At 33.3% G+C, this 20,057-nt stretch overlaps 2 protein-coding genes across 6 annotated transcripts in view; one reads left to right on the top strand and one right to left on the bottom strand.

Moving 5' to 3' along the window:
• Positions 1-20,057, bottom strand: part of LOC123701492 (neurobeachin) — a 310,024-nt gene that overhangs the window by 25,900 nt on the left and 264,067 nt on the right. The window lies entirely within an intron of this gene.
• LOC123701496 (facilitated trehalose transporter Tret1-2 homolog) overlaps positions 1-20,057 on the top strand; it is a 37,184-nt gene that overhangs the window by 11,939 nt on the left and 5,188 nt on the right. The window contains exons 1-2 of one of the 2 annotated variants that reach the window (XM_045648995.1): positions 11,294-11,609; positions 16,200-16,299. In XM_045648995.1, coding sequence (XP_045504951.1) covers positions 16,243-16,299 — 57 coding nt within the window. In that variant the 5' untranslated portion in view covers positions 11,294-11,609; positions 16,200-16,242. Of the gene's footprint in view, positions 1-11,293; positions 11,610-16,199; positions 16,300-20,057 lie in introns of those variants that run through there. The other variant, XM_045648993.1, reaches the window with a different exon arrangement.

Genomic DNA, 20,057 nt, shown 5'->3' with positions numbered 1-20,057 from the left:
TTTTTAAAAGCAAAACGGAAAACTTTTTTATGTGATTTTATTTTTTTACGGGCCCTTGAAGTGGTGAACATACTGGGTAATTTTATCTTTCTTGGTATTCAATTCTTTTTTTTTTATTCCATTCAAAGGTCTAACGATAGTAAATATTACCATAATGAATTGACCTATCTTTCAGCTTAGCAAACAAAAAAAATCAAGCATCTAACGCAATAATTGACGTCACCATGAGTGAAAATATCATCATACTCGGCGATAGGTGAAAAATTGAAAAAAACCTCATAACTTCGAAAATACGAAAAATCGCATAACATACATGGGGGTGATTCGGATAGCCCTCTAGGTCCTCTACCTCCAAGCTTCCGTTCATCACTACTTTTTGGGACACCCTGTATTATAATTTCAGAGATAATTTATAATTATAATTATATAAAACGTATAGTAGGTTTGCTGTAGTTCATAATTTACTTTATATTGTATGGAAATAATATAAAAAGTATAATTTAATTTATTTACAAGAGCGACACAATACCGCGATAGCATTTACATTATTTACGGCTCCATTGCGTCAATTATAACAGTATCGGAGACCGGTTTGCAAATAACTATACTTCGCCTGTAATATCATAATTTCGTTCGGATATTAGCTTCGAGCACATAAATTATATGGATTGATCGATGCTTTTAACTGGCTTCGTGCTGACCAGCGACTTCTAGAAACTTCCAATGAATAGATCTTTGCAACGTTGACATGTTAGTTTAGTATTTTCTAGGGTTTGATTTTACGCGAGTATTATACATTTAGAAATTAAAGACTTTTTAACGGATTTGTGTAAAGTGTTCGAAACGTCGGGAAAATAATAGAATGAATAAATCGCGTTTAAAATCCGTTAAAAAGTCTTTAATTTCTAAATGTTAGTTTAGCTTTGCGTTTGTAAGTTGCGAGATAATTTCATAAAATTAATATAGAACTTATAATAGTAACATTTTCATGAAAATATGTAATTGTAATCTATCACAAGTCACAACTGACGTTATAAGTTGTAACTTAAAAGTTTTATGTTAACTTCTTGTTGTTCTTTTAACATAAGTATAAAACATACTGCGTCCATACATAGTAAACTATATTCAATTACCTAAACGATAATAAAAATATTATAATATAAATATATGAACGGAATCTTGACGTAACGGCGACCACACACGCACCGTGTTATCAATAAATAAATATCGGTCGAGCGAGTGTGACTAATCCTTTACTTACTCAGTAAATGTATTGGTTTATGCCATTGCATTAATTCAGTATAAGGCATGCAATTTTTATTAAATTAATAATTAGAATGCAAAATTAATCGGTAAATGTATCATTGCGGTTTATGTGAGATTTTAACGTTAAGGTAATTGTAAGGTGCCCTATCGTAACATTAAAAATTATTACAACGAGTTTGTTATATAAAGTAATTATGTGTTGTCGAGTTGTTCTATTTAAGGAAACATATGATTCGCAGATGAACTCAAGTTCAATATAGTTGCTCCTATTATTAAGATGCGGTGATTAATTTATAGATTCTATATTTATAATAGTGCTGAAATTCTATGAAATGTCCAATCCAATTAATATAACACTTACAAAAAATTTACTAGAAACAGCTTTTAATTAACGCCTGGAAATGCCTACATACCTAATCGCTGCATTATAATTAATCGCTGATTAATTATTTGCATGAAAAGAAAACAAACTGAATTGAAATAACATCTAATTTTTCAGTGCAACGACATTCCTAAGTTTTTAATGTGCATGAAGCTCTATATTTCTACAACACTTTCGTGAAGTTTCTTTTTCAAGATCTGCTTAAAGACAAAAACACATTATGTTGTTCTTAGATTTATGTACTTTCAATAAGCAATTCAGTCCGTTTATGTGGTCCCAGTGACCATAGAGTTAGCGATATAGTATCATGACGCGTGAGGAGAGACGCCCGCACTTGACCCAGTGCCCAAATTACCATACTGAGGAAGTATTTATTGAAGCGATTGAGTTACATTTTATTGCGCTTGCGACACGCAGTAATACAAATATTACACCTCTGCTCTGTGCGCCCGAGGTGTGAGGTTAACAGCCTTATAAATATATTGTATTACTCAAGGTATTATAACATTTTGGATCGGTCGGGTCAGGTCAGTGCCTGTATATAGCTACTGTTAATTTTTTCTCCATAAGATAAAGCTAGATAGACTAAGGCCTCTTTCCCTTTTTGTCGAATTGGCCGCTTATTGATATTGTGCATTAGTCAACGCAATAAATTACAAATTAAATAACATATAAGTACTTACATACATGAATAGTATGTAAAAAAAATAATATTAAAGTAACTACCTATATTAAATTTGAACATGACAAATATGACTCAACATTATTTACTAAATGTGTTAAAAAACTAATAATAATGTCAATTAAAACAAATTTTTAATAAAAACAACTCGTAAAACTTTGATTTTATATAATGTATGGTAATTACAACGAAATTGCTTTCTTTCATAATGCCAAGGCGTCTCGAGTGCACCGAACTTACACATGGACAAGTGGGTGTTTCGAAACACACACACACACTCACATGCTATTCACCCAAAGATAATATATGCGCGGAAGAGACGCGACCTTCACACATGTATTAAGGAACTGCGCTCACATATAATAGCGTTATACAATAAATTAGATTTAGGACTGGAGTTTATTGTGGAATACCAAAGCGGGCATCCGAGGTGAGCGACGCGGCCGCAGCTCCATCGCGACGAGTGGCCCACGCGCATCGCACACTCGCTAATTTATATTTAGCAACATTTATCTTATATATGGAATATGCAAGTAATAAAATCTTTAACGAATATCTGAAACTGAAATGAATTAGGTACACAAACTGTATATCTCAAAGCAGGTAATGCGTGTGTGTGTGTTGGGAAAGGTCACACATTTTCCTCCTTTTACGTTACACTTCCCTTGACACGACCTCTGAGCACAAGTATATTATTAGCGCAATTATTTAAACAAATAACCGACAACTGATTTTTTTTCTTAATTGATACAGTATGTTTATTGTCCATAGCATATTGAGGTAGTAAGTACCCACTCTACATGTTTAATAACTATGATAAAAATTAATAAGTAGATAAGTATTTAATATTTAAATAATATGTTTGTTTTATATTTTATTTAAAACGGAATTTTTTAAACGACTTTAAATAGGTATGAGCGGAATACACTCGTAGCGAGAAAAAATTAAATTGTTTACCTTAAAGTCAGTCAGTTGGAAATTCGTGGTTAACTAATATTACCCACACAATGTACCTATTATAGGTACATTGTGTGGGTAGTAGGTAATCCTATACATAAATAGAGACAACCGACAAATAAAAAACTATATCAATAATAATTTTAGCCCCTTTATTAGCCCTGGCTTCACCCGGATACAAATCGTAAGATTTGAAAAATGTATTACAGTTTTAATATGTACTAGGTAATCCAGCTTAATCCATTCAACCGTTAAAAAACAAAAAAATATACCCGTAAATAATTAATGATGGTTTTTGAAAGGGATATTCTGTATATGAAGGTTATAATTTTCTTAGAAAACGACGAGCATATAATATAAGGGAAAGGTAATGTTATCAGAAATAGATAAGCGATGGCCATGATTTAATCCGTCGGTGGGAACTGAGGATTATACGATAGCTTTTCACTGACAATTGAAAGAGAGCAAGATGTTATAATAGCCACTATCTTATCTGACGCAATGTTTTTAAATGTTATCTACTATAGACAGTCGAGTATTTATTCATTCATATAATATATAATTGATAACATAGACTTATTTTCTTCTTAGAGTACAATATTTGTGAAGGTAAAGGGAAATGCTGTTCAAAATAGAACGCAAAGTACGATAATTAATTTATGAATAAACGAGCAAAAGTAATGTTTATGTTTACATAAAATCAAGTAGCCAGCGACAAGTATGCCGAGAGGAAACTGGCAGCTTCCGGTCCGCGCTGGAGCGATTAATCTCAATACGACCGCAATACAACACACAATGCAATCGTATGAAGTAATAGTGCATAGACAATATGAATGACTTATTTTTAAATAACTGAATTTCACAATTAATGAGCTCGGTGCGACCCCTACAATTAGACGGACAACATATTATTATGTAGATACATTTATATTCAGAGAAACAATGCAGTTAACAATACAACTACGATAGTAACATTTCGTAGAGCATGCTCGTAAAGTATGACCATTTATAATTATTAATAACAAAGGCTAATTTTGGAATGTATTCTTAGTCGTTTTCCTCATGTTTTTTATGCAATAAGATGCAGACGCAAGATAAGTGGATCGATTTGAGCATGTAATGTGCATACAATTGTGGCTCGATGTCGCGCATACAGAGTGACATTTATTGGGTCTCTCTAGTCTCTACCACAAACATGTAGGTACAGATAATTATCGTAGATACGTATATTATCCAAAACCAACAATTTTCCGGCTCAAAACAAGCGCCGGTAGCCGAAATATCTGTGAACTTCATGTTTACTTATTGGACTCAAGTATCACGTACCTATATTTATTCAAACTTTCCTATAAGATAAATATAAACTGTATTATCAAGATATATGCATATTTCGACTATCAAATTGACGTTTATAATCTTGTTTTGATGTGATATCAAAAATATGAAGTGTAATCAATTGCTCTTTCCGAAGTCTAAAGATGCAAGTCGAAGTTAGGGTCGAGATAAGGAAAACAAATCCCATATAAATAATTTAGCAAGGCCCTAAGGTGTAAACGCCCTCTTCATTGTGGCATTGAACCAAATTATTTAACAGAGTTCTGTTTGCGGAAACTCACGTGCAATACATACGTAAGTAAATACTATCACAATGAGAACAAAACAATCTTACATTGTTTAATTGATAAATAACCATCCTCGTACAGCAAATAGATCATGCACGGGAAAGGGATTTAAAGAAGTAAAGAAACTTGATGGAATTCTTGGATACATCGCAACGAATGCATTTCAAATTCAAATAACGTGGTCACTTATCGAATGTTCAGTATTAAACGATAAGAGACAGAATTCATGGAAAAACTTCTATTATAATGAGAAGTTAATGTAGTCTACATTTGCAGTTGAATAATTTAATACACATACCTGGCCCTTAGAAAAAGCAAGTATAGTATATTTCTGGAAACAAAAGTGAGCCATGCCATACAGTAAAATTACAGGATATATTTGAGTAAACAGTACTTGCTGCTCTATATATTCTGTGTGTCAGTTGGTCGTAGCGACAGGACCTTGTCTTTTTGTTTTTGTTTGTCTTTATAATGTTTAGCCACAAAACTGTTTCTTAGAACATATTATTATATCCTTAGAATTTGCAGTCTACCTGCACATAGTGTTGTATTTAACCCATTGACCACCGAGCGGCCCGATCGGGAATAGACACAATAGATTTTCTATTGTGTCTGTGATTCCGGGGGCTGAGGCATGATACATTATATTTATGTATTATTTGCTTCAGAGTCACCCTTTAAAAATCAAAACTTAATGTAATTAATTATAAAATAGTTACTCCAGAATAATTTGATCTTTTTTCAGTAGGTCACCTTGTTAGTCAATGTAAATGAATTCGCACTAATCACAGTCGACTATCGAGTTTTTCTATTTTTTACAGTTAGCAACCCACTTGCTGGAGATATTATCTACTTATAATTATTTAACCACAGAAATATGTCACAACTTACTAATAATCAGTATTTTTATTTACAATTTCTAGGAGAACAGATTCTTGCATGAATGTCCAATGTAATTCACAGAATAATGTATTACTATGGAAGTGTTTGACGTAGATATTCTGAATAAAAAAAAATAATAATGATAATGAAATTCAATGCGTTTTCGCATTCAATTCTATTTCAAAAATTGTCTAGATTTTAACACGGAAGAGAGGTTGTTAACCCGGAGGTATTCAAGCAAACAATAGATACATTTAAATAATAGAGTTGCTACGCCCACTACGCAACTAAATCATAAATCGCAGAATAATACTAATCCTTCCGAAGGATCGATTTAAATGGACCGCAAGTCCGCGGAAGAATGAAATTCTGCTTAATGAATAGTTGTAAATATATCATTTCCGCTGACTATATTAGCAACTCAATACTACTGTGATCTATTTATAATTTCTGCATTCTCGTGTTTCCCGGAAACTCGCCGAGAGTTAGCGCGAAGGCTCGCAGTCGCTTGTCGCTCACATACACGCGGTCAACACATGAAATTAGATAGTCATTTTAATTTGTAAATATTATACAGCAATTAGGTATCACAATAATTTATGTATAAATTATTGGCATAATTATAACTTAAAAATAAAAATATGTAGGTTCTCTTTTGTTCAGTAACTTTATTCTACACTGCTTGTTTCATAGGCGACTGTGCGTCATTATTTAATAGTAAGTGCGATACAAAATGATCTTCACGCAATACACAATGCTAACACAACGCCGTGTGCTGAGTCAGGCGGCAGGCCGGTGAGTCTCGCCAGGCGGCACAAAGGACGGCCAATGCTCACCGCAAACCACCTTCAATGAATGCTAATATATAGGGCAAGCAAAATTTCCAATCATTAAATGGTATTTTTGAGGAAAATTTGTCCACCGACATAAATGCGTCAAACTATACCTTACAATAAGATATCCAAATACCACAATATTTTTAAAAGAAATAGGTACCCATTGCGACTTGGATAATTATCATCATAATTCGCGACGTGAGCTAAGCCGGCGGGTCAGTAATTATGGAACTTTGCATAAATGCGGAAGCTTATGTAAGGCGAAAGAAATTATGTTCATTTTGCTATTAACGATCCGGCGACGGGACGACGTCCTGGTGACGTCACGTGCGGGCATGTTTGTAAACACACAACAAATAATCGCGCACACACGTCACAACGAGTGGCTGATTGCCAAACAATTTGGTTGGCATTAAAAGCGAGATCGTCTCAATACATCTGTAGCAATGTAGTTCGTGTTTATAAGCTATCACCTCATTCACGGCGCCCGCGTTCCCTTCTCACGCTCGAAACAAAAATTTCTGAAATATTTATTGTATATGCAATGTAGATACCAAAATCCATCGCCAACTTTCTCCTTAACTTAATGTAGGTTAATTCTATTACTGATAATGTAACATTCAACACTAAATTGTGTTTTTCTAGTACAATATGATATAGAGTACACTTAGCATGGCAACATCACAATGAGCGACAATAGCTCTCGCTGTTATCTCCTAACTCTAGCTAATGTGCGTCATTACGAACGGACCTCTGATCGTCCAGTAGTTATTTCGATTCATACACTAATCTGCACACTTTCCTGTAATTCATTTTCTTGCGTTCTTATATTGTTTATAAAGATTACACCGGTTTGCGTATTGTTACGAGGATGTTATTGTTTACGATAAATGCCTACGCACTTTATACGTCTAAAATTTATGTGTAGAAGTTATAGCTGCATTTTTTTTTATACCTACGAGTTATTATAAAACATGGTTTAATGCTTTATATTATGTAGTAAATTGCGGAAAACAAATGCTACAAAATGGCAAAGCTTCATGGGTAACTCCTAAGTAATATTTTTCGGCCAAAACTGTATTCTATTTTTACATTTCTTGAAAGTAGTTTAAGCTTCTGTCCTTCGGTTGAGTTGAGTTGAGTTGCTTACGGATAGATATTTATAGAGAAACAAATAACAATAAAATATATTCGATTATTATAAACGTAACAGTAGTTCAGGAAGCGCATATTTGTGATAATATTTTTAAGATATAATGACTTCAATAAAATACCAGCGAACTAAATGAGAAAATATCTCTGAAGTAAACATAATATATTATGTTGGTGATACTATGTAGTACCACGAACGGCGAAACAATGTGCAACTATTTTTAGTAGATAGCTGTGACGTCAATATCGATACTGTTAGGTACCTATTGGTTTTTAATGTTTTAATGCTATAATTATTGAGCAAATCACTTCCTCAAATCTCAATGCAGTATAAAAAGCTACATTAATAGCAACGAGCTTTTCATTATGTTCGACTCGAAAATTCGTCAGGTTTGATTTGTAATCATTTATTCTTGTTATTATTCCAAAACGTGCTATAAATTAAAATTATACCTAAGGTATCATACATTATGCACTTATGAGTAAAAGTAAACATGATTACAAGGAAATGCCAGCATAAAATAGAATAAACAAAATGTTATTTACTTGCGTATTGGCCATTATATGCCAATCAAGTGAAAATTGATAAATGATTTATAATTAATGAATATCTCTACCTATGTATAAATAGTTTGGTAATGAAAGTAATTAAGTAGAATAATTTATTGCACATTGGTTACATGAAAATATGTGATTCGAGATCGACAAAGCCGTTATCAGATAAGGAACGTGGTCGGAGCGCTATCAGCCGATCGCAATAGATCATATCTCCGCCACACTATTAACATCTATTAAACACGTATTATTATAAATTATGTCTCCTATTTGTTGATAACGCTGTTATGCGTTTAGCGTTCACTGCAGTTCAACCTAGCAACAGTATATTATTATTTACGAACATTATGGTAATAGTCAAGGTAGATTCTATCACATTATAGGCAAATTATAAAAATAATTTAAAATTATCCGTAAAAAAAATCTATTTATGTTATCAACATGAAACAAATTTGCGGTTAATAGTTATTTGTTACATTAATATTCAACTTCTGGGCATTACTGTCACTTAATTAATTGAATGTTATTAATCATTATAAATTATTACATACCCAGTAGTAATTCATTAATTATTGCGAATTATATTTATTATTATGAAAGTAATTACATTCGATGATTCATTTCAAAACAATTGGTTCGTAGACTCGTCAGTCGTCACTCTATGTAAAATAATGAAAGATTTATAAAAGTTATACAAATTATCACCTTTTTCCCAACTTCTGTTATATATGTTCTGTTTAGCTTATCTTGCAATCGTAATGACAAAATTACCTATGAAAATATACGTAAAAAATTTTGAATATCAGAAGAATAAACAACAAGTTCTGAAACCGGCTTTTCATGTAATTATTACCCACAATATGCGCAAATTGTATAGTATTATTTTATATGTATCGAGTGACGTCGCGAGTCTCAACACTGATCTTATTTGCACAGCATCAATATATTGTAATCACTGATTACTGTTATACATCTGAGCGATTAAACCGCTATTAACGTTTATTGCCTTGTTTCTTACATATTATCTAATTAACACGCGTGTCAATCATAATACTCACTGTTAAATAAAGCTTTACTTTATTTATGTTGGCGATGATTCAATAGATTTACGTTTATAGAATTCATGAGGGAAAGTATAATGCGCCATGTAAATGTCGACGAGACAAATGTTATCGTCTCAATGTTACTCATGTTTTGCAATTTTACACGAATTCCCAGTTTTTATTGAATCGTTAAAATGTTAAACAATTAATTATAAATGTTAAAGTAGACGGAATTGGCCATATATAGATTGCGATTGATTAGGGACAGCTTGGAACTAGAGGGGAAAAAGCCAATTAAGATCTTTAAAGAAAACTCGGAGCGGTCGCTCACGCACACACTCGCACACTCGTACACGTGGGAGGTTGTACGGGCGCGAGGCTGCCGGGGACTTCTATAATGTTCTAGTAAAACCTGCCTTCGAACTGGAGGAAATTTCGAGATTGTTTGTATATATTGCCTTCTAAATAAGTGTCACTTACACGACTTGTTCGTATTTAACAGTATCTGATAGAGCTGAGCTTGTCCTTTTCTGCCACGTGGCGTGAGAGAGGGACGGCGACAAAACAAGCGCAGGTCGCGGGCGTCCTTCGGTGCAATTTGCAGAATTACCGCTATTACACTATCTATCGATAACGACGAACATCATTGTCAAATTTACATTTAACATAGATTATGCTTAATTTTGCGAGGAAAGCAAAAAGTGTTGTCATCGGAAAGTAGCTGATACACTATTTTCCCAGATAATAAAGAACTAGATTCTTAATTAATAATAGCATGTCTTTGCTTTTGGTACTTTTTTATTTTATCATGACTGCCCTTCACAATTATTTTTGCCGATGTTTTATTTTTACTGTACATAATATAAAATATTGGTAGCGCGTAGTGAATTTTAACTTAGCCTCGCGTATTACTTTCTCAAGAAATTTCCAAATAATTCTTAAGAGATAGAGTGGTAGAGCAAACTCTCTAACTTTAAGATGAGCGCTACAGGCTTGATTTACTTCGTTACAATATTTTTCAACTTGCACCCTTGAATATCGTTATGAAGAAAATATCGACATGACGAAATAAAAATAATTATCGCATTCGATGTGTCCCATGGAGTGCCCACAGTATGGATGGACATCGGATCTTCAACCACGTTCGACAGCCAACACTCATGTAGGTAATGTTGTTTTATCGAGACAAATAGAAATTGTAAGCGTATGTTAATTATAGTTTTGGCAGAGTGGACGATACGTCTCGTACGAGCTAATACTCTCACGTAGAGGCCGCGTAGCGATGCCGCTGATAGATCGTGTGTACGGTTCGTTACTTTGGACGACTCTTATCGCCTTGTTGTGCTCCAAAGAGACAAGGCACGACGATTCACACATTGTCGTCACTAATTAAATGATTACATGCTCCTAGTTATTTTATTATTAAACATAAAGGAGGTCTCATTTAAACAACAACCCTAAATTTAAACATGTGAGAGAACACAATGTCAGAATTTAATAAAATTGTAAATATTCTTATATGTTATATTCAGTTTTTTATTTACTGGCATTCGGAAAAAAAACCTCAGCCTTACGCACTTAAAAATAAAATATAATGCAAGTGATTATCTTCGTAGAACAATATCGTAGAGTGTAGACAAAATTAACAAAATAATTAACTAACACCTAACACCACATAAACTCATTTGCAAATTAATTAATTTTGCTCATTCAATTGAAATCGTTGCCAAATCGATATCGATGGAGCTACGAGGGTAAGGTCTAGTAGGTTGTACGTGATATGAGGCAGTGACAGTTTGGGAGCTATTATAAGACTATTAGCGCATAGAGGCTCGGCGGCCGGCGAGGCAGCGTGGCTGCGAGGCGGCAGCGGCGCAGAGCTACGAGGGCAGACGTTATAAAACTGGTGGTGGACGAAAAGTGGTTTCAGTCGGCCGACAATCGCGCAAGGTCAAGATCGAACAGGCTCTCGCAATCGCGCGCTCGGCCCGCGCACACTACCAGCCGCCGAGTGGAGCGAGCTTAACGCTCGGTTTAAAAACAAACGCGAGCCACGTGTGTGTGCTAAATATATGTCAGTTTCCTCTGTGCGCTGTGACTTTTCCCGCGTTTACAATTGTGTTCAAGAAAATTTTGCATTCCGTGTGAAATTCAAACTTTACAAGCGTTCGTCCGAGATCCACTTGCAAATAAATCCGCCAAGTTGGGGGGCTCCTGTGATAGTATATCCGAGTGAGTTTATAATTAATTTAATGTCATTTACATTTTTTATTTTTGGAAATTTATACGAATCTTAAAAATAACCTATTTATTTTATATTTTTAACACGAGTCATGTGTGTATAATTTTAATTTCCACGCCTAGAAAATTATTTTCTTTAATCGATTTATATCGTTTTGGCTTGTTGGCATGATTCGGAACTCGCGTAAACAAAATTGTATTGAAATAATATTGTTGTACAATTTTAGAAGATAAATGTATAAATGCGCATTGTTCTAAGGTTTGACGTTAGCCTGAACTTATGTGCTGCGTCTGCGCACGTCTGTAAATAATATTAATTATAAACGTGTGTTTGATAATACCAATGAACATGTTCAAAGATACAGAAACAATTCATGATCTGTTGAAGAGCACAACATTGAAGGTAATATCGCGAACGCGAATCAAAATTAGTAATTACTATATTGATATCAATTTTCCAAATGAATATTATATAACGATAATAAATATACTGAAAACAATGAAATATACTTTTGAGTGAAACAGAATAGGTACCTTAAATTGTAGTTTATTAGTAGTAAATTACTAGTATACTATTAAGGAAATACATATATGATACACGAAATTAAAAAATCTGATAAAACCATAGCATAGGTAATAAACTGAAAGCAGGCGCTGAAGCCTCGCTGTAAAATGAATTGGGCTCACAACATCCCGCGCCTGAAATATTCAAATACTTATCTGATTCATAAAACAATTATTACTATATTGTTTTTCTATTGCTGTGGTTTTGATTTGATTTCTTTAAAAATAAAATACATTACCGTTTTTTTGTCAATTCCAAAAACTATCAAAATTAGATGCCTACAGCTGGTAACAACAAAACTTTTATTTTTTATTCTAATCACGAAAAAAACGCTACCGAATGAGAACGTTCCTTGATTCAAAAAAGAAAATAATAATGTATTTATAAATTCAAAATAAAAAATGATAACACGTTACTCTGAAACATCGGAAATTATATATGATGTTTTTTAGGTTGAGAGTTATCTATACGTACTTACATAACATTTTTTCTATATTTTAGTTGTAATTGAGCATATCAGTACATTATCAACGCTAATTTAAACTAATGTATATTATACAGTATATTGTAAGAACAAACAGTACAAATGTAGCGATAGCATCAGTCGATATCTCGCGAGTGTTGACAAAAGTGAGACAATGTGCGCTGATATGCAGCCACAGTATAAAGTATAACATAATAATATAAACACATGTATATAACGTCCAAATCACTTGTTATTCTTTCCGTTCATTCATTTGTTATTATCACACCAAAACTACCACGTGACGCTTATTATATTTGGCGTTGAAATATTTTCTATGTAACCGTTGATTTTTATTATTTTACGACACAAAACAGGTAACGTGGATGTACTTTATTGTACGTATACTGCACACAGTTGGAAAAGCAATTGTCATAATCCTTTTTATAAAATTCGGCAATTTCTGTAAACAATAGCGAGGTAGAGTGGGTTCTTCAAAGTTTAAGATCCCTTTGTACGTAATTAATAGTGGCGGCTTTAAAAAGGAGAAAGTATTATTAACAAATTGTTTTGACAATGTCTTAATATTATTATATTAAGACATTGTCAAAACTCAGCCTTTATTCATGCTCCACTATATAATACATTGCAATATAATATCTAAATTTTATCGAAGTCTGTTAGTGGGCGCGAAAATGACTGTGATGGACAGAATTAATTTCGCATTTATAATATTATAATAATATGCACTTATGAGCTTTTAAAAATGAATAATACGAGATTGGTCACGCACGACACTAGATGTGATTTATATTGTGACGTCACTGATATCGGACACAAACAATACAGCGTAACATAAATTAATTATTATCAATGGAATAAAAAAATAAAAAAAGACATTTGACATGTTTTACAAAATTTGTTTACAAACTATTTTAATATGATTGAATGTATAAATGATACGATAAATGAACGTGACGTAGATCTAATTACTATCTAATTACGTATCCTGCATGGAATGCAACTAAATCGATACTAATTTGTTAATAACCAAGTCACAAAATATTGTTCAAATTACAAAAATCTCAAGTTTAGGGTCGACAAAAATGTTAAAATATTTCGTCGTGGATAATATTTCAGACTATAGTGCAGTTTTACCACTTTATTTATAAACACATAATTATCTAACGGTACGATCGGCAGCCCTATAGTAAGCTCGACCTTAGCTTTAGCTCCTGCGGTATCTACTTCTATGATCTATAAGCTTCTGGAAAAATCTATTTAATATAAAACAGAGTGATCGTTTGTTAAATAATGAATTGATCGATTACATGCGACACAATGTCATCTAATCATTTGGTATTGTTTATGTAACACAAATACGTAAGGATTGCATTGTATGATATTATTCTTTAGTCAATTGAAACATATTACCATAAATTATGTCTTAAATAATAATCATGTGAAATACAAATGTATTGTATCAAAAGAGAATAACTGTAAAATTGTCTTTTGACCGATCCTGAACCTACGACACGAAGCGCGCTACACAATACTGTTATTTAATCGTTTGTATTAAATCAAGTTGTTTATTATAATAAAGTAATTAATGTGTGTTAAGAAAATAAATTAAAATCACACAAATAAAATGTCATCAATTCAGCTCTACATTGCAGCAGTAAAAGCTTGGTTTTACTCCTGTAAGATGCACCTTTTATTCAAACTGCGATCAAGTATGTCCGCAGTCCGCACAATATAAAATTGTATAAATATCTGTTATTTTTATTGTATAATAAATAGTAAAGTGAACATCGTAATATTAATAATGATGTAAGTGAAGTTTTTGCGGCGCGGGCTATGGCAGAGATATCACGAGCGCGCCGACTCGCATGTTAGATCCCAACTGCTGATAATATTGTGTATTTACTTTAAATTTTCATATTATTTATTATGGGATTTTACATAACGACGTGTTATAACACACTGTTTAATTATTAAGAGCTCGTTATATTTTATGATAATAATATAGCGTCCGTTTTATGCATGAGATAGTTCCGCGGCGAAATTATAATTTTAGAGAGATTCAAGTTCAAATAAATATTTACTTGTAATTCTTTGATTGTAATCTATCTATCTGCAATCAGCTCAATTTGAGTTTAGCAATACATTTAAAATAGATAGTACCAGGATATCAGGAGGGTGCAAGTGCTATGCTATCGTTGAACTCGCACAATAATGTGCAGTATTTATTGACTTGACCCGCCCGCGCTCGCGCAGATACACATTTCGCATTGAACATAACGTGACTATAATTGATTGCAAGATTTAACTAGAACATAGATTTATACTTGAACTTCATGTTCATTGTTTATCTACTCTGCAGAACTATTAGTTTGCTATACCTCTATAGTTTTGCTATGAAGGGTTACTACTTACTACCATCAAAATTTGTGTGTCAATATTTATCATTATAATAATAGTAGTCAATCACCGCATATAAAAGCGAGTGATTGTTTAATAAATTATTGAGTTAAATTATAAAAAAAACCACGATTCACTTTTCGTTGATTCAGTAGAACGTGATCTTGTCCGCTGAACGTAAGGAAAGAATTATCTTAATGATTCATAATGTACTCGCATGTCAAACTACAACTCGCTATAATATTATGATTTAATTAGCGTCTTTGTATAATGATTTAAAATCGAAGCAAATCTCCAAAGTAATTACATAATTATATATGTATTACCTTTTCAATATTGTATAAAAACTTAAAATGAGTTATAAGAAACAGGTTTATCTTCCCTTTATCGTTCATTTAGAGCGAATAATGTTTATTAATGTTCACTAATCACAATTACCCGACTCGTTAGCTAACGATGGCTGTTTTTCAGTTTAATTCTGTGACGTTTTGTGAATATGTCAGTTTCGAGCCAAGCTTCAGTATGCTTGTTTGACTGTAGGGTTAGTCGTTTATTAAAGTAGCCTATAAACACCATAACGATTACGTAGGTAACAAAAAAGTAAAACCATACAAACATACCAGTGTCCTTTCAGTGAGTGAATAGTTATATTATGTTCAGTATATGGTGAGTGACATATAGACGAACTTATCTCATGCGCGTCATATAAGTACTACTTAAGGCAATAACAGCAAAAATTAAATTAATTCAAAGTGAACAACAATTAAATAACATTTCTGCTGAATAATAATGATTTGGATTATTTCGAAGCAACAATCGAACCTCTAAAATGCGGTTTGGTGTGGTAACAGGGCCGACTCAGAAAATTGCCTTATTCCAAACTTCGCTTTATTTTTCTTTCAAACCAAGAAGAGATATGTCGGTTTTAAATGAAAAATCTATTGTTAGCTTTTCAAGAAGATTCAAAGCATAGAGCTTCTTATTTTCAGTCCTAAAAGGCACAAACACGATAACCTACGAGTGTCTAAGTACAAGACGAAACTTTTGTACACATATAAAATATACGTATTCTATAATAAAATCTATAGTTGTACAAATAGCAGTGTTGTAACGGAATGTGTTGTGTGCGCAGGAGGGTCGCGGCGGCGCGGCACGGCGAGCGGCGCGCGCGCACCATGCTCGCGAGCATCAAGGGCTTCTGGAAGGTGTGCCGATATGGCGACCTGTACATGGTAAGTACTACACCACTCTTCACCAATTTAGCGTACATAGTAGAGTGCACAGTTACAGTTATGTATGTATGAAGGAAAGTTTAAGGTAAACATTAAGTTTTCGAATTTGAGACGCATTTATGAAACGGGAAATGGTTATTTAAATATTTGTCTAATTGAATATCGAAGTCTGAGTCACTAATTGGATGTGAAATTTGATTGATACAGTACCCAATTAAATTTGGTAATTAGTAGCACCTACTTGTTGGTGTATCTAATAAAACTATAAAACAATAAAACTATTTCGTTAATGTTCAGCTATTAAGTCAACTTAAGTACTCGTATTTAATTATTTAAGCAACATAAATACGTACATTATCAAACAATATATAATAGTGTGAAATAATAAAAATTATATTGAACCCGTGAACTCGAACCACAAACTATTAAGATAAGCCGACAGTTATCGCGTTTGATGTATTTTTGATAGATATGCAATGATATTCGTAGTTATAATCCAATTAAACTTTAATGAGACGTTGCTGTGACATTCGTCGGGGAAAAATACTCAGCAATAACAATTATTGTGACGTACATACAACATTGTACATACCTACTGTAGAATGTAGAGTACAGCTCTACTACGACTACACGCACCACTCGGCTGGGCTCACTATATAATGCTCCATATTAATATTAATCTAAATTTGGCTGCGGTAGGTATCTTATATCCGACGAATATAAGAAAAAATAATAGGATACAGAGTTATCTAAGTATTTAATTATTCATAAATGCTCTAAAACAACAATTAAACTCAACATGAAATAATTTAAGGATTTATTTTATGGGTACTCGCAAAAAGTGTTTTTAACTTTTAATTATTTTTTAACTATCAACAAGTTTTTTTTTTTGAGGTTTCATGGATAACACAAGTTACATAACAATCCTCACTCGACATAATTAGTAGCGTTAATAGCGCACAAACAAATGATTGAAATACTCGCTCGAGACTTTAAGTTAACTGGAATCGATATGAATGCTTCAATTAAATCATTATTACTTAATAGTTAATATTGCAACAACGTATGACGAGCAGTTAGGCGCCTTACAACGAAGCTCGGAGCGAACATTACAGTATGTGCTCCTTGGCCACATTACACTAATTGCATAAGAACGCGCATTCGGATACTGCGAGTTCATTGTTTAGGTGCGCACTGACGCATCACATCGCCAATATTGCACCGGTAATGCAATCACACTTTGTGTAAAAAACAAACAGATATCTATCAGTTAATTCGAAATTAGGGCAAGTCGTCAAGTCTGCAATTCCACGTTATCATTTCTAGACAAAATGCATATAAGCCGTAAATGATAAAGCGGGTTTGCAAGGTCAGCACATAAACGATTGTAATTTAAGCGTGTGTGTGATACGGACATTTTCACTTCCGGCGATCGGCGCGCGTCCGTGCGGCCCTGACCGCCGGAACGCAGCGAGTGCGGCGCCGCACCGCTCGATCAGCTGACCCGTAGCAGGATATAAGATAATAATATAGCATCGCACTAAACGCGACAACGTGCGATTTTTAGTTGCGTTTACTATATAGAATAGAATAATACATAAATATAAAAAAAATATTTTTATATTTTGTAGCGATGTAGATTTATCTTTGCATTAATCTTTTAACATGTTAGAAACGTTGCCAGACGCTCATCTCATTTAACAATCATTTTGAATGTATATAATAAAAACAACATTCGTGAGCTATCACGAATGTTGTTTTCTCTACTAAGAGGAGATGGAGTGAAAAATCTGAATACAAATTGATTATTTTAAACTGTATTTAAATCAGTCGCAAATTTAATAATGCGTCGAAAAGTCGCGCAGTGTAGCGCGCGCCTGTCGTTGGTATTGAACTTGACCTGAGCCATCAATGTTACGAGGTGACCTCCGTTTTCAGAGCACAGTGCGTTTCCTTACGAAACTAACATCATACACACTTTCATTTAATACAAAGCTTTAAGGATAAACTTTCTCAAAGTATTACATTCGTAACAAATTTTTGAGAAAAACCATGACCTTTCAATAATCTTACAAGTTAATTTTAAAAAATAATTATTTTTTATGATGATTAAAGGTTTTAAACGTGTATTTAAAGGAAGTGTTTCCTCACAGGTGCAAACGAAAACTCGTGTTAAGCTATTTTAAGCGTTTCAGATTGAAAGCATTGCAATGTGTAAAATATTTATAAGTTAATTAATAATAATAATTATTATACTATTAACAGAAAAGGTCAACGACTTTTCTGACACTTGAAAGTAGTATTGTAACTTTTATTATGGTTTTTGTTAGCGTGTGCTGTCTCTGTATTACGGATTGATTAGTTGTCTTTGACAATCCATAAAATCCAATCATTGAAGCATGATTAAAAACGATCCTTCAATTTAATAACAATTGTAAATTTTTTCCGAGTTGATGGGTAGCTAGATAACTCGTGATATCTCTAATTAATGTTAATGTTATACGTTTATGTTACATAATTAGATTGAATACAATTCTCAAATGTGTAATGTACCACGCTTCGCAGTTCGCGAGTACACACACACAAACACACAGCCGTATAACTGAACAACAATCTGTTACAATTGCAATAATCGCCGCTAAATTATCGAAAACAACAGTCAATTAAGTGATTCTACGCCACAGTAAACAAAAGTGTATCGGCGGTTACATAAGCGTGGTCCGTGGACTTTCTGCAGGAGATGTACCTAATGACATAACGAGCCGGAGCGCGGCGCTTCGCACTTGTAATAATTGATCTCGTTACATGACTCGACACTCGATACTCCCGTCAGCAGTAATTGACAGACAACAATTGTATGCAAATCGATATGTTTATTAAATATATTTGATTTATAAATAAACTTCCCAAAAATAGCATATCTTAATTTACTGCGCACGTTGTGTTCAACTGCAATAACTGTCATTTATTATAATAAATTTGTAGATATCGACATAAAAACCTTACGATTGTTAAACATTACACACGAATAGAGACATCGGATACGTTGTTACTAGGGATGTAACGATACCGATACCGATACCGATATATCGGCCGATATAATCGGCAAGCCGATATATCGGTATCGCCGATTATAAAACAACCGATACCAATATCAAACAATTCAAAAAACCGCGCCCAATGAACGATGCGGGAGGCCGCCCGCGCGTGCGCACTTTGTTTTTTGAAAAAACTCTACCAATAGTGAACTTTTATTAGGAACTGATTGTATGTGTATAACTTAAAGTTTAACTGACTTTGCAAAATAATAATACTAAAATAAATGGTTTTCTGGTTTTTTGATTTGGCATTGTTATTTAAAAGAATACGATTTACATTTGAGTCTCTGTTAAATGTTGGTAACGTTTATGCATAATTCACTATTTATTTTTCTACCAAGCCATCGATATCGGTATCGCCGATATTTGATTACAAATATCGGTATCGGTATTGTATCGGCAAAATCATGTATCGTTACATCCCTAGTTGTTACATATTTATAGTTCTGTAATAATAGAATTCTCATGCATTGTATTACAATGTATTAACTTGTCATATCATAAAACAAATCTACGTAGTCTCTCAGATGGTTTGTGTTACTCCGACACTTTTCATAATATATCAGTATTCAGTACAACGACATAGTGACATAGAGCGACCTCATTAGCTATTTATTTATACATGCTATATATTCGACGAAATTGAATAAAACGCGCCGA

Source organism: Colias croceus, chromosome 21, assembly GCF_905220415.1.
Source record: "Colias croceus chromosome 21, ilColCroc2.1".
Lineage (NCBI taxonomy): Eukaryota > Metazoa > Arthropoda > Insecta > Lepidoptera > Pieridae > Colias > Colias croceus.
This window is presented reverse-complemented; position numbering and strand designations above follow the sequence as displayed.